At 55.0% G+C, this 15291-nt stretch overlaps 2 protein-coding genes across 2 annotated transcripts in view; both read left to right on the forward strand.

Moving 5' to 3' along the window:
* The first annotated feature begins 2434 nt into the window (after positions 1-2434).
* Positions 2435-6354, forward strand: VHL (von Hippel-Lindau tumor suppressor). The gene is made up of 3 exons (XM_040995183.1): positions 2435-2650; positions 3826-3948; positions 4811-6354. The coding sequence occupies exons 1-3, from the start codon at positions 2470-2472 to the stop codon at positions 4993-4995; spliced, it is 489 nt and encodes a 162-aa protein (XP_040851117.1). The 5' UTR covers positions 2435-2469; the 3' UTR covers positions 4996-6354.
* A 3713-nt stretch (positions 6355-10067) lies between these two features.
* The window catches only part of IRAK2 (interleukin 1 receptor associated kinase 2), a 44364-nt gene continuing 39140 nt past the window's right edge, over positions 10068-15291 (forward strand). Inside the window, exon 1 of the mRNA XM_040995184.1 lies at positions 10068-10226. Coding sequence (XP_040851118.1) covers positions 10109-10226 — 118 coding nt within the window. The 5' untranslated portion in view covers positions 10068-10108. The remainder of the gene's footprint in view (positions 10227-15291) is intronic.

Raw genomic sequence — 15291 nt, forward strand, 5'->3', positions numbered from 1 at the left:
CCACAAGGAAGGATGCAACGGAGTTCTCTCCTCCTTGGGATGGATCAGGCCAAGTGGCCCATGTCTATGCCTGCCTTTCCTGGGAAACTTTCAGTGTTGGCTGGGCTGTTATTTAAAAGCAAGGACAGAAACGCATTTTTCTGTCCACCATTTCATACCCCAAATGCCCATCATGGCTGGGGACGGGCCGGGCTGAGCAGAGTGGGAAGTCTGAAACTCCATCTGGGGGGATCTCCCCTGTGGGGGGCAAGGACTGGGACACTGGGCTGGGGTGCAGGTTAACAGCAGCTGCAGAGGAAGTGGCCTTTTAACCCTTGCCACCCCCAAAGTGTCTGAACCGTGTGCAGTTCTATATGCCTGTTGGGAGGTATCAAGGACCCCACCCTACCTCCTCTCCTTTAAGCCTCTCCTGTGATCTAATTTAGTTTGCTTGGGGCAGGGTTAATGTGTCATTGCCTCAGTGCCAGCTGCAGCAGGTGTAGTGATGCCAGGGTGCATCTGACATTTTTTTCCAGCCAATGGTTCACCTCCCAAATGCCTGCAGAGCAACTGGGGCTTAACTGGACTGATCCAAGAACTTAACGCATCAGCTGCTGTCTGCTAGGGTGCACACTGGCAGCAAGCTGGATTGGAAACTCAGGAAGTGGGGCTTAAAGTAGCCACTTGCCCTATTCATCCACCTTAAAAAGTAACATGTTTGGGTCCGGCACTGTGGTCTAGTGGCTAAAGTCTTTGCCTTGCAGGCGCCAGGATCCCTTATAGTTGCCGGTTCTAATCTCGGCAGCCCTACTTCCCATCCAGCTCCCTGCTTGTGGCCTTGCACTGGCTGGGATCCCATACGTGCATTGGTTCTAATCCCACCCACCCTGCTTCTCATTCAGGTCGCTACTTGTGGCCTGGTAAAGCCTTGGGACCCTGCAGCCGTGTGGGAGACTCAGAAGAAGCTCCGTGCTTCAGATAAGCTCAGCTGTGGCAATTGTGACCACTTGGAGAGAATCATTGGAAGATCTTCCTCTCTGTATATCTGTATATGTCAACAGCAAATGGGACATGGGAGATGAAGAAGCTCCACACTCCTGGCTTTGGACCAGCCCAGCTCTGGCTGTAAATGACCATTTGGGGCTTTTTCTCTTGTCCTCTGTCACTGCCTTTCCAAAAAAAAAAAAGTAACATGGTCCAGTTTAACAAATGAGAAATACATCAGCTTAGCCTTGACAAACATTTATCCAGAAAGTACTCAGCAGTGAGGACGTAGTGTGTCAACTCTGTGAAGCACCAGCCTTGATGGGAACAGAAACAGGTTGTTCTCCTGGGTCTTGCAGCACGGTCAGGGTTCGGCCACCCAGAATGACATTTGAGGGAGACACGAGGAAAGCAAACCACAGGAGCAATGCAGGTGTAGGTCAACATTGTGTGCAGAAGGCAAGCTTTTTTTCCCCCTTTTTTTCTGTAAAATGTCACTACATGGAAACAGACCAGTATTTTTCGGCCTTAAACCTTGGTCTGGATAAGTAAAGAAATAACAGAGGACCCGGTGCGGTGGCGTACTGGGTAAAGTCCTCGTCTTGAACGAGCCTGGATCCCATATGGTCACCGGTTCTGGTCACAATAGTCCCACTTCCTATCCAGCTCCCTGCCTGTGGCCTGGGAAAGCAGTTGAGGACGGCCCAAAGCCTTGGGACCCTGCACCCGCGTGGGAGACTAAGAAGAGTCTGTCTTCGTATTGGTTTAGCTCCAGCCATTGCGGCTGCTTGGGGAGTGAATCAACAGATGGAAGATCATTCTTTCTGTATATCCGACTTTCTGATAAAAATCTTTTTTGAAGGCTTATTTTATTTTTATCGCAAAGTCAGATATAAAGAGAGGAGGAGAGACAGATCTTCCATCTGATGGTTCACTCCCCAAGTGGCCGCTACGGCCGGTGCTGTGTGGATCTGAAGTCAGGAGCCAGGACCCTCCTCCAGTTCTTCCATGTGGGTGCAGGGTCCCAAGGCTTTGGGCCATCCTCAACTGCTTTCCCAGGCCACAAGCAGGGAGCTGGATGGGAAGTGGGGCTGCCGGGATTAGAAACCGGTCCCACATAGGATCCCGGTGCTTTCAAGACAGGACGTTAGCCGCTAGGCCACCGTACCTTGCACAAAAATAAAATCTTAAATAACAAGAATTGGCTTTGGAAGCCAAACCGCCTCCTGTCGCGGCACCCTGTGGACATCACTTTGGGACAAACAGGGTGCTGGTTTGACTTTCAGCTCCTGGCTTTGGGGTGTCCCAGTCCCAGTTCCTGCTGGCTCGGAGATCCGTCTGCGCACGCGCGAACGGCTAGCAACGCACCCCTATCGCACCGCGGCGACCCGGGAGCGCGCACGCACGCTCGCCACGACGTCCCGCGCGACCCGGTCTGGCTTCCGGTTTCCGGGCTTGCTCTTCCGGAAGAGGTCGGGGCGGCAGCGCAGCGGTTGGGGCGGCGGGATGGAGATCGACCAGCCGCTTCCCGTGCTGCGCTCGGTGAACACCCGCGAGCCATCCCAGGTCATCTTCTGTAACCGCAGCCCGCGCGTCGTGCTGCCGCTGTGGCTCAACTTCCACGGCGAGCCGCAGCCCTACCCCCCGATGCAGCCGGGCACGGGCCGCCGAATGCACAGCTACCGGGGTACGGGGCTGGGTCGCGGAGGGCTATGCGCCTCCCCGGAGTGTGCGAGCCGGGACAGGGGCTTCGGGAGCCGGGGACCGCGTGGGCAGCTCCCCGGTGGGGTCTGCGCTGGCCCCGCGGAGCGGCCCGCCGGGTGTGCACGGCCGACCTGCGAGGGCCAGGTGCCGGGACTCGGGGGACGTTTGCACCGCCTCTCAGACCTGGACCCCGAGCCTGTGCCGTTCCACGAGGACGACGACGCGGTTCCGGAGTGTCCTCTTACGGACATAGCTGTGTGGACTTTTTCCACTCCACAGTTTATATTTGTGCCTTATTTCATATAAACTTTAGGATACGGTTTCCACATAAATGCATTTAATGCCACTGAAATGAACACTTCGACATGGTTACATTGTTAAATTTTGTGTTTTACCTCAATTAGAAAATGTGTGTATAGGTATACAAATCGGCTTGTCGAGCATTTGCTGCCCAGGACGCCTGCTCAGTTCATTGTGAGGCCTTTACCTTAATAGACTCTTGGGGCTGGGCTGCCTCCTGAGCAGTGGGCTTGTTTTTAAATTCGGGGGTAATTTGCACCGCCCCCTCCATGCACAGCCCTGGCTCTTGGGGTTCTTGGGGTTCGTTTTGTCTATGCCGATTGCATCCTTTTCTGTGTGTCAGTGTAACTGAGGTAGCTCCTTGCTGGTGTGCTTTTGTTTTGCATTTCTCCCTCTTACTTATTTCTTTGAGTTATGGAGGGTAAATACGACGGGGCCATGAGACTTTCCATCTGCCCAGATGGCTGTGCTGGCCAGGGCCAGCTTCTTCCCTGTCTCCCACAGGGGAGGTTACAGGGGCCCCCGGCTCAGGGCCGTCCTGCACGGCCTCCCCAGGCCTCAGCAAGGATCTGGAGCAGGGCTGGGAGTGGCACCCACAGGGACGTTCTCGCGGCAGGCGGTGGCCTTGCCTGCAGCAGCACCGTGCAGGGTCATGCATGTGAGCTCTGTGTTGGTGGTTTGCGTGTTTGGTGCCTGCCTTTCCTACCTCGGCAGCCCGTTTGCAGCCGCAGGGACGTGCTGTCCATCTCCCTTGCTGCCACAGACCTGTGTTGTATGGACTGAATGAGCTCATTGCACCGGAACACAGTGCCTGACCGCAACCATGTGGCTCCTTCACAGCCTCTGCTTGTCCCCTAGGTCACCTGTGGCTCTTCAGAGATGCGGGTACACACGATGGGCTTCTGGTGAACCAGACTGAGCTGTTTGTGCCAACTCTCAATGTTGACGGACAGCCCATTTTTGCCAACATCACACTGCCAGGTACCACTATTCAGTCTTTTTCTTTCTTTTTTTTAAGATTTATGTATTTGAAAGCAGAACCAGTAGATATGGGGGATGGAGAAATGGAGATCTTCTGTCTACTGGTTTACTTGCCAAAGGGTGGCACCAGCTGGGTCCGGGCCAGGCTGAAGCCGGAAGCCGGTGGCCCTATCAAGATCTCCCATGTGGTGGCAGGAAGTAGCTGCTGCCCTCCCAGGTGCACCAGCGGGAAGCTGGATCGGAAATGGAGTAGCCAGGACTCCAGTCACCGCTTTGAAATGGGCAATTTCTGCCTCACAGCGCTGGTCCCTATCTCAGTATTACTTTTTAAAAAGATGAGATTGCTTGTAACGTGTAAAAGATGCAAGATCTTGTTTACTGATCTGCCTGATGCTAGACAGGGTACCCAGTACTTTTGTATCTTGTTCTTCAAAATAAAATGTCATTTTTGTTTGTGTGTACCGTGTTGAGCAGAGATGGCATGGTGTCTCCGAAGCCCTTTGGCCAGTTAAGAGATGCTCTGAATTCTAAAATATCTGCTGGTAGAGCTGTCATTGTCTTAGATTTCCCTGGCCTTCTGGGATAATTATATGTGGGGTCCCTGAGGACCAAGGCGTAGAGAATGAGCCTTTCTTGAAGCTGACCTCTGGTTGTGGCACAAGCAGTCAGCTCTTCTCGAGGTTCACACCTAGAGTTGGCCATGCCACAGTCCTAGGACAGCTCAGCCCGTTCCAAAGCTGTGGATCCTGGGGGGCAGCGTGGAGAGCCCCAGTGTGGCCCGTGGCAGGCACGCTAGCTGGCTGGCAGTCCATTCCTGGTGAGACCCCATCAGCTCTGAGGGTTTGCTGTTCTGCCCTTGCAGTGTACTCGCTGAAAGAACGATGCCTCCAGGTGATCCGCAGCCTGGTCAAGCCCGAGAACTACCGGAGACTGGACATTGTGAGGTCACTCTACGAAGATCTGGAAGACCACCCGGATGTGCGGAAGGACCTGGCGCGCCTGAGCCAGGAGCACTTTACAAACCAAAGTGCTGAGAATGGCAGCTGAACTTCACACTGTCATAGGCTGTGGGTGGGCATAGACGCCACCTGTGCTGGGCATTGGTGGAGCTGCCTGCACTTGCTGGCAGCATCAGAGGAGGAAGTTGTTGCCTCCATTGACTCACCTTCTGCCTAGGAAACTGGAGAAGAGGCCTGCCCTCTTTCCCTCTGGAGCCCGGGGCCTCTCTTTGGTTCTGAAGGTTTTTCCCGGTGGCTTCCACGTTTCTCCTTGGCAGGATCCGGTTGACATTTTCCTGCTCAGGAGGACAGGTCCAGGCATCCTGGCCGCTCCTCCTGAGTTCGGAGTGACCGTTCCCCAGGCGCCTCCTGGTTTGTGAGTGGCTGTAGTCCTACCTTGCAGCCTGCTCTTAGGCTTACTAATTCCAGTTTAATACTTAACAACATACTTCCAGGTTTTTTTTAACAAGAAGTTTTTGAATTCCTCAGTAGAGAAAAACTGGGAAAAGAGCAGAGGGATCATTGTAGACATTAATTTATTAAACAAACAAACAAAAAGGGGTTATTTGGAGCTGTTTCAGCCCTTTTTTTTTTCTCTCACTTTAGGATATACCTTTGTTTCTTACACAGTTGCAGTAACACTCTAGCTGGTTTCCTGCCCTTTCTCATTCGGTCTGTGTCTGTGCTCTGGCAGTGCCAGCCTGGGCCTCCTGTTCCCAGTAGGGTGGGCGTTTCTTGCTGCCATGGGGTCTTGAGGCACAGCCCCCAGACTGTCGAGTCCAGGTGGGGGGGGACGCAAGACACACCTATTTCCTGCTCTTTTCCCTCCCCCTTCGTCTCAGTCCCTTCTTTGAACAAATAGTAAATATAGTGTGACTTTTTTTCCAGATTCATCTTAGCATGTCTTGGTGGCTGTCTCAGTGACACGATTCAATGCTGAGTGTGTTGCGTGCTCTAGATGGGCTGGCCCTGGAGCTGGAGCAGTTTCTTGTTGCTTCCCTCTTAGCCCGAGAGAGGAGATTCCTTGGGTGTGTGTATGTCTGTGTAAACCTGAGGACCTGCAGTAGGTTCAGTGTCCGTTTTGCCTTGGAATCAGTGAGTGCATTAAATGCATTGTCGTTAAGACACTCATGTTTCCCACTTTAAACACTTTAAAATAGCACTGTTCTGTAATACATCCACTGGTGATGGGTAAAGGAACTTCAGTGTGTGTTGTACCCAAGTTTTTCTCTGGATGGTGTTCCTTGGGGGTGAGTGGTGAGGGGCAGGAGCTACAGATACATGCAGCCCACCACGGCCTGAGTCCTTTCTATTTCCAACCCTAGAAGTCTTCTGTTTAACACTGCTTCCGGCTTTAGTTCTTTTATGGCAGTGAAAAATATCTGAATAAAATGTAAGAAAAATACAAGTAGTGTGGAAGTGTTAACAACGGGCTGACGTGGTGGCCTAGCTAGCGGCTAAAGTCCTTGCCTTGGACGCACCGCGATCCCATGTGGGGGCTGATTCTAGACCTGGTGGCCCTGCTTCCCATCCAGCTCCCTGCCCGTGTCCTGGTAAAGCAGTCAAGGATGGCTCAAAGCCTTGGGATCCTGCACCCACCCACATGGGAGAACTGGAGGAGGCTCCTGGTTCGTGGCTTTGGATTGGCTTAGCTCGCTGTTGTGGTCACTTGGGAGGTGGTTCAGCGGATGGAGGATCTTCCTCTTTGTCTCTCCTCCTCTCTGTATGTCTAACTTTGCAATAAAAATACACAAATCTTAAAAATGGGTGGGGCAGCGTGATGGCTCAGAGGCTAAAGTCCTCACCTTGCATGTGCTTGCTGGGATCCCATATGAGCTCAGGTTCATGTCCCAGAGGCCCCGCTTTCTGTCCAGCTCCCTGCTTGTGGTCTGGTAAAGCAGTTGACGATGGCTCAAATGTTTGGGACCCTGCACCTGTGTGGAAGGCATGGAAGAGGCTCCTGGCTTCAGATCGGTGCAGCTCCAGCTGTTGTGGCAATTTGGTGAGTGAATCAACAGATGAGAGATCTTCCTCTCTCTCTGCTCCTCTCTGTATCTTTGACTTTGTAAATAAATAAATCAATCTTTATTAAAAAGAAAAAGTGTTAAGAAAAAAAGTACGTTGGGAACAGTATCTTTCAAGGAAACTATCAGAGAAGGTAAAGGGGTGAGTTCCACACAGTTGCTTAGGAATGCTGGTGCATTTCACAGGAATCCCTGGGCTGTCTGAATGTCCTCAGGTGTCTCTTGTGACCCTGCCTATGCTGCCGGCCTGGACAAAACATGTTCCTGTGCAATGTACACACCTGCTAGTCTGAGGGCAGATCACAGAGAAATTGGTCCTCATGTGGGGCGGTGTACAGATGCACAAAGAAGCTGCAGAACTTGTTTCTGAGTTGGAATCTGGGACCTTGAAGCAGCAGTCAGAGGGTGCCCTTCCTGTGGGTCAGGGTGGAAAGACTGGGAGGTGGATGTTCCAGCTGGGCAGGTTGAGAGTTCCAGAAAGTTCATCAGATGGAGCAAAGGTGACAAAAAGGCCCAGCGGTCCTGCAAGAGCTTCTGGAAATAAACTCAAAGGTGGAGGAGGGGCGGGGGGAGTCTTGTCACTGGGCAGCAGGTGGTGTGATTCGGAGGGGGCCTGAGACAACAGGGCAGTTGTGGCCTTAGGGAAGTTGTTGGCCCCAGAACTCAGAGGCAGCACGTAGCAATGCCCGTGGGGATTGTTCCTGAGGTGGGAGGAGTCAGACCAGTCTGGTGTGCCTGCGGGTTTTCCAGTCTGCATCATGCCTTTCCTTGGCATGCGTTTCCATTTCTTCCCATAGATGCACACAGCACATCCTTCTGGAAAGGTGTGCTCACTGAGGGAGACGGGCTCGGTGAGGGGTGGTGCTGCTGAGTAATTGTGCAGGCCAGCACAGGGGCTGGCGTGGTCAATAGCATAAGCTGCCACCCGCCATGCCAGATCCCGTATCAGTGCCAGTCCAAGTCTTGGCTGCTCTGCTTCCTCTCCAGCTCCCTGCTGATATTCCTAGGAAGGTGGTGAAAGATGGACCCAGTGCTGGGATCCCTTGCCATCTAGGTGAGAGACAAAAGGGAGTTCCTGGCTCCTGCCTTTGGCCTGATGCAGTCATTTCAGAAGTCATTCTTCTTCTTCTTCTTTTTTAAGATTTATCTATTTTTATTACAAAGTCAGATATACAGAGAGGAGGAGATATAGAGAGGAAGATCTTCCGTCCGATGATTCTCCAAGTGAGCGCAATGGCCAGTGCTGTGCGATCAGGAGCCAGGAGCTTCCTCCAGGTCTCCCACATGGGTGCATGATCCCAAGGCATTGGGCTGTCTTCCACTCCTTTCCAAGGCCACAAGCAGGGAGCTGGATGGGAAGCAGGGCTGCTGGTATTAGAACTGGTGCCCACATGGGATCCCGGCGCGTTCAAGGCAAGGATTTAGCTGCTAGGCCACGCCGCTGGGCCCTCAGAAGTCATTTCTATCTGCCTCTTGCTCTTCGGTTCTGCCTTTCAAATGAATCTTCAAATGAAGCACAACCAGAGACCTGCTGGCCTGAGAGCGAGTGAGGGGAGCTGGGTGGGCAGCACAGTGAACGAGTGTGAGTGATGTGAATTCTGTGCCCTCCACCAGCTGCTACTGCCAGTGCAGGAAATACGGGCACTTCCTGTCTGCGTACGCACTGTGGTGGGGCATGGTCAACAAGAAAGTGACGTAACCACAGCATGCAGTCAACTCAAGGTGTAGCCAAGTTGGTGACAGCTGATAGTTCAGAAATGGCATCTCCTAGTGTTCCAAGTTGGGGTTTCACCTGGGACTGAGGGATGGAGAGCCAGGATGGGATGTGCCAGGGACATGCATGCTCCTTGTGAGTGAACTGGGCTCTCCAGGGACCTGAGTTGGCATCTTTAAGACCAGAGTAGCAGCACAACGCACTTCACTGGTTCTTGGATTTATAACAGAGAAACGACAGAACAGATTGTAAAAATTCATTTGAAAGGTATAGTTAGAAGCGAGATCTTCCATCCACTGGTTAACTTGCCAAATGCCTACAACAGCTAAAGCTAAGTAGATCTGAAGCCAGGGTCCTCCTCTGGGTCTGCTACATGGGTACAGGGTCCCAACACCCTTAGCTACCCTCCACTGTCTTCCCAGGCCACAAGCAGGGAGCTGGATGGGAAGTGGAGGAGCCAGTACATGAACTGGCATTCATGGGATGCCAGTGCTTTCAGGAGAGGAGTACCCAATTAAGCCATCACATTGGGCCCCCTCACAGGTTCATTTTCCATTTGCTAGTAGCTCCCTAAACACCTCAACAGTCCAGTCTGGACCAGGCAGAAGCCAGGAACCCCCATGTGGGTGACAGGAACCAAGTACTTTGGACCCTGCCTGCTGCTTCGTAGCAGGTGGAAGCTGGGTGGCTGGATCCCACACACCCGGGGAGGTGGGATGCGGGGGAGTCCCAGATGGCGTGACTGCAGTGCTGCTGCCCACTCACGGCTTTATGACTCCACCACGTGACTTATTCAGGGTATTTCTTGTCAGTCCCCGTTCTCCTGCCCTATCCTGTTATCTACTCCTTAAAGTGTGTCTGGCTCATGGCAGGTGATTCGCAGCCTCTCTGAGGAATGCACGTGTGCGAGGTCTTACACTTGTTCCTATGTCTCCAATGGGCCAGCTGGGCAGAATCCCGTCGCGCAGCGTCTGCGGGCGGTAGTGGCCTCTGCGCTGACCCTACCCGGGTTAGGCTCCGCCCCAGGTGCAGGTCCCGCCCAGTGTCCGCCCCCTTGGGCCAAGCTACAAACCCCGCCCCTCCCAGGCGCAGTGCCCGCCCCCTCGGGCCCAGCTGAAGCCCCGCCCCCCTCGGGATCAGCGCCCGCCCTCGGGCCAAGCTACAAACCCCGCCCCTCCCAGGCGCAGTGCCCGCCCCCTCGGGCCTAGCTGAAGCCCCGCCCGTCTTGGGATCCCCGCCCGCCCTCAGGCCCGGTTACAAGCCCCGCCCCTCCCAAAGGCAGGGCCCGCCCCTCGGGCGGGGTGAAGCCCCGCCCCCGGCCCCAGCTGAAGTCCCGCCCCCCGTCCCAGCTGAAGCCCCGCCCCCTCGCCTCCTCTCGGAGCCCGACCCGCTGGGCCCGCAGTCCGCTGAAGGTTCTCGGCTCGATGTCGTCTGTCGCGTCCAGCGCCATGCCCTGCTACATCTACCAGCTGCCCGCCTGGGTGCTGGACGACCTGTGCCGCAACATGGATACGCTCAACGAGTGGGACTGGATGCAGTTCGGTGAGGAGGGCCCGGCGGCGTGGCGGCGTGGCTGCGGGGGCCGGGCCGGCGGGCGGGGGGCGGCGCCGACGTCCGGAGCCCCGGGTCCCTGCGCTGGCCGACCCCGCCGCGCCCGGGGCCGCGGGCTGGCCTTCCCGGTGGCGGTCGCCGCCTGCTGACGGGAGCCGACGGCAGCCGACGGCGCCGGCTTCCTGAGGAAGTGTCCGCGGTGAGCGCGGACTGGACTTCGTAATTAGTTTTTAAAATTGCAATTCCGGATTGTGGAATGTACCGTTATACAGGAGAGTGTCTGCCTACGGGTTGAAGGGAAAATAAGAATAATACAGGCCCTGGTGAGGGGTGACCCTACCTAGTGGTGGGACGCCAGGAGAGTCCCGCCGGCAGAGGGCCAGCTGCGGGGTGCTCAGCACATTGACATGTGCCCAGATCTGTTTCTGAGCTTTTTCTTCACAAATTTTCACCCCAAATGCATCAGTCATTTTTCCCTCAACAGTGTTACTTGGTAGCATGGGTTTCGTTTTTTGCTTTTTTTTTTGTTTATTTCGAGGGTGGCTTTTTGCTCAGTGCGGGTTTGACCGGAGGGAGACAGCACACGCAGCCCCGTGGCGTGACTCAGCCAGCCTGGGCCCTGGCTGCGGGGGTCTGTAGCTGCACCCCTCAGATGACACAGGGGGTGCGGTGCTGTGGGTGCTCACCCTGGCTTTCCCATCCTGCTCAGCCCTCACCTGGGACCCAGAAGAGTCTCTGCTCCCAGGGTGCTAAACCAGCAAACAAGCCAGCTCTAGTTAAGTAGAATTTACCCCCGCAAAAAAGCCCTGTAACCTTCAGCAGTTCCTCTCCACCTGTCGTCTTTCTCCTTGAGGCACTGCCTGTTCCACACATTAAAAAAAAGATGGGTCCAGCACGATAGCTCCTGGCTTCAGATCAGTGCAGCTCTGGCCGTTGAGGCCGCTTGGGGAGTGAAAACAGATGGAAGATCTTCCTCTCTGTCTCTTTTCCCCTCTGTATATCTGACTTTCCAATAAAATAAATAAACCTTTTTTTTTTTGGAAAAGTATTTATTTTTATTGGAAAGGCAGATTTTCAGAAAAGGAGAGACACGAAGACTTTCTGTCCGCTGACTCACTCCCCAAATGGCCATAACAGCTGGAGCTGAACAGATCTGAAGCCAGGAGTTTCTTCCAGGTCACAAGCAGGGAGCTTTACGGGAAGTGGAGCGGCCAGGACACAAACCAGCACCTTTGTGGAATTCTGGCACTTGTGAGGGGAGGATTAGCCAGTTAAGCCATTGAACTGGACTTTGTTCACACGTTTTGTACAAATGGTGTCATGTGGTGTGAGCAGTCCTTGGAAGCTGACTTGTTAATTGGGCATGTAGAACATGCGTGATTGTTTCAGTTTTTTCCAAAAATAGCACTTAATTTTATTTAAAAGGCAAAGCAGTGTGTATACGGTGGGGGAAGTCTTCCACTCACTGGTTCACTCCGCTAAGTGCCCGCAAAAGCCAGGGTCCAGCCCGGGTTAGTGCTGGGAACTTAAGGACTGAAGCGGTCACCTGCTGCCTTCCATGATGCCCGCTGTGGAGCAGCTGGCAGCAAGCCCGGCGGTCCTGAGGGGCTCTCCCTGGTGTGGGTGGGCTGCGTTTTGCTGTTGGTGAATGTGTTGCCATTTGGGGCTGTTGAGTGGACAGGTGTTTACAGGGAATCACTGTTCATCTCCGTGGGCGGTCCTCGGAGCAGAGCCTCACTGAGTCATCTGGTAAGCCCGTGTTGAGCCATTTGAGGAACTGCCAGGTTGTTCTCCCAAGCGCTGATCCGTTGACCTCTGGCATCCCACATCCCTGGATGAGGTCATGGTCTCAGTGTGAAGTGACCACTCACAGTGGTTGGTTTGTGTTTTGCCCACGAGCTGCCAGCTGTTGGGCTTATCTTTCTAGGTGCTTATCAGAGGCTTCTGCTCTCACTTCCTGCACCCTGCGGGTGCTGAAGCTAAGTGGCCACAGGCTCCCCATCCCACCGGTGCTGCCGCTCTCCTCCTCCCCCTTCTCTCCTGCTCCGGGGAAGCCATTCTGCCGCTGTCACAGGCATGCACGCGCTGGCTGACAGCAGCTCCACCTTGGGATCTTCCCTCTCAGGAGGTCACCCCATGGCCAGCGGCCCTTGCCTCTATGCCTTGTCCTCCTGTGCTATCTGAGGCTGGCGCTGCTCCTGACTCCCTTCTCTAAACTCTTGGTATGTGTGTTGTGCCACCCCAGCAGCCCAGGGTCATCGCTTTAGCTCGGTGCCAGCTGCAGAGGCTGTGTGCGCAGGTGTTGGAGTTGTGTGCCTCTGGCTCCTGCAGGCCGGCTCCCCTGGTGCCCGGGAGAGCCCTTTCCAAGCCTTCTGCTCTTAGCCCCTTGTCTGTTCATTTCCTTCCTTCCACTTGTCCCACTGTTGAAGGTAAACACTGTGAGGACGGGGCTGTCCCTGCATAGGCTGCACCTGTGGTTCCCAGAGCCCAGGACTCCCTGGGGGCGCTTAGTAGCCCCACCTGAGGGAGGAACTGCAGGGTCCAGGGACTGAGAGGATGTGAGACAGCCCTCACCACTCACCCTGCAGGGCTGGCTTTGAGCTCAGAAATCCCTGCGTTCTTGGAAAGCCTTGTCTGCCATGCGCCACTGTGGTGGGAGGTGGTCTCCCGAGCTGACTGTGGTCCTGCGAGGGCCGGTGTGGGACGCCTTCCCTGCCCCCTGCACACTGTGGGTGTGGTGCCTCCTGGCTGGGAGCAGACTGCCTCTCACTTGTCCCCTGATCTCGGGCTGTGAGGGAAGAGTTCTGGGGTCTGTCTGCCCTCCAGCCCAGGAGGGGGACTCCTCTTGGTTCCCTCTTCACCCCAGGCATTTAGAGGGTCCAGGCAGGGGTTTCTGTGCTGCAGTGCCACCCTTGGTCCTCAGTCCTGCCTTGCCCTTGCCTGGCCATGTGGCTTCAGGCAAGTGATGGCCGCCTGATTGTTTCTGAAGATTTGCTTAGCTTCCTGTTCTGTAATCGTGCCCTGCAGAGTCACTGAGGGGCCCAGAGCATGGGATTCCTGCAGAGGAGGGGGGGTGTCCTGTTAGTTCCCGAAGGGGCACCTGGCCTTTGTGGCCGTGCCCACTCCGCGACACCTGCACCGTGTGTGGTGTGCCCAGCACTGCTCCAGGGGCAGTGGTTCAGTACTGAAGCCACGTCCAGATGAGGAACCTGAGGGTTGGGGATGGGTGGCAGGCCCTCCCCCAGTGCACAGATGCCAAGAGGCAGGGGCAGGGTTTGAACCCAGGCCTGGAATTCTGAGCTTCTGCCCGTGGGTGCCCTGGGGCGTGCTGGGCTCCGCTTTTCCCATGACGTCATGGCTCGCATCCCCGAGGTGGGGGTGCACAGGGCGGGAGCTGCTTCCTCTTTCCTCACTCTGCAGCTGGAAGCAGCCCGGCCCAGCTGACGTCACTTCCCTGTGACCAGGAATCAGGTCTGGACTTTCCAGTGACTAAAGCTGTAGCTGAGGAGACTTTTCATCCCAAGGGTCTCTTATGCAGGTTTTCTCCGCAGGAAACGGGCCCCATCTTCATCCTCCCCTCCACAGGGAGCGCACACTGTCATCCCGGTGTCACCCCCTCCTGCCTCTGGTCTCCACAGCCCTTTGTCCTGGGCCCTTTCCTCGTTCTCTGCTCACCCTCTCGCCCTGTCACAAGCCTGACACACGGCAGGTGTCACCCGTGTCATGGTGGTCACTTGGACCTGCTCTGAGATTTCTGAAATCCCGTCACTGAAGCTTCCTCATTTTATTTCTGATGTTAGTGAATGCCTCCCTCCCTTTAGTAAGCCTGGCAGGGGGGCTTGCCCTGTGGCTCAGCAGGCTCATCTCTACCGTCAAGTGCTGGCCTTCTATATGAGACGCCGGTTCATGTCCTATCTGCTCCACGTCCCATCCAGCTCCCTGCCTGTGGCCTGGGGAAAGCAGTAGAGAATGTCCTTGGGACCCTGCACCCGTGTGGGAGACCTACAAGAGGCTCCCGGCTCCTGGCTTCAGCTCAACTCAGCTCAGCTTGTCATTACAGCCATTTGGGGAGTAAGCTAGTGGGTGGAAGATTTTTCTCTCTGTCTCTCCGCTTTGTCAATCATTTTCCTAACAGAATATTATATAGCCATTAACAGTGCTTCAGGTGTGATGTGACTAGAATGGCTTGCAGAGTGCCGGCAGTCTGGGTGCAGTCCACAGCCCCCTGTGTGCAGGTGGTGCTCTGGGAAAGGGGGCATATGCTGGTGCCTCGGGAGCAGGAGGGGCCCTGGGTGGCTTGTTTGCTGGCCCCCTGAATTTGTTTATCTTTTCTTTAGTGACTGGCCATCAATGTGAGGCCAACAAGAGATTGTTATTGCATGTTTTGTCTGGCATTTCAGAGCTGGCGCAGGGCGTGGTGCTGGTGGGGGGCACTGGTTCAGTGCTCACCAGGTTCTCACAAAGCTGGGACCTGGAGAGGCAAACTTGGTGCAAGCCTTAAGGAGGCACCGATTCTCAGGGCCTTGTAAGTGTGGTCATAAGCCCTGAGAAGAAATGCCTCCTTACATATTCTGTCCTGGGGGCTGAGTTATATCCCTGCTTCTCTGGCTGTTCTGCTTCCCGTCCAGCTCCCTGCTGATGGCTTGGGAAAGCAGTGAAGAATGGCCCAAAGCCTTGGGACCCTGCACCTGCACCCATGTAGGAGACCTGGAGGAAGCTGCTGGCTCCTGCCTGCGGCCTGGCCCTGTGCTGCCTGTTTGGACCGTTTGAGGAGTGAACTAGTGGGGGGAGATCTCACTGTCTCTCCCTCTCTTTCTCTGACACTGCCATTCGTAATAATTTTTAAACACAATGTTGTATTGGGGTGCCTCGCTTGCCTCTCCCTTGCCCTGGCCTGGCCCTCACTAAGTAGCAGCTCTGGTTCTATGCTCTGGGGCTGAAACACTGTGTGAAACGTGTCAGCTGCAAGGAACTTATTTCCTCCAAGGGGAAGCATGCGCCAGGTCCTGAGCAGGGAGGCGACTGCCCTGGCTGGGCGGCCGCTCCTGTCCTGCCT

The sequence above is a fragment of the Ochotona curzoniae genome, unplaced genomic scaffold, assembly GCF_017591425.1.
Source record: "Ochotona curzoniae isolate NIBS_2020 unplaced genomic scaffold, NIBS_Ocur_1.0 contig_908, whole genome shotgun sequence".
In the NCBI taxonomy this organism is placed as follows: domain Eukaryota; kingdom Metazoa; phylum Chordata; class Mammalia; order Lagomorpha; family Ochotonidae; genus Ochotona; species Ochotona curzoniae.

Excerpts from the sequence above, each read along its gene's own strand:
- VHL (XM_040995183.1), top strand. The coding sequence starts at position 2,470 with ATGGAGATCGACCAGCCGCTTCCCGTGCTGCGCTCGGTGAACACCCGC. Across the intron at positions 2,651-3,825 it reads CCGAATGCACAGCTACCGGG|GTCACCTGTGGCTCTTCAGA; the intron begins GTACGGGGCTGG and ends CTTGTCCCCTAG. Across the intron at positions 3,949-4,810 it reads TGCCAACATCACACTGCCAG|TGTACTCGCTGAAAGAACGA; the intron begins GTACCACTATTC and ends CTGCCCTTGCAG.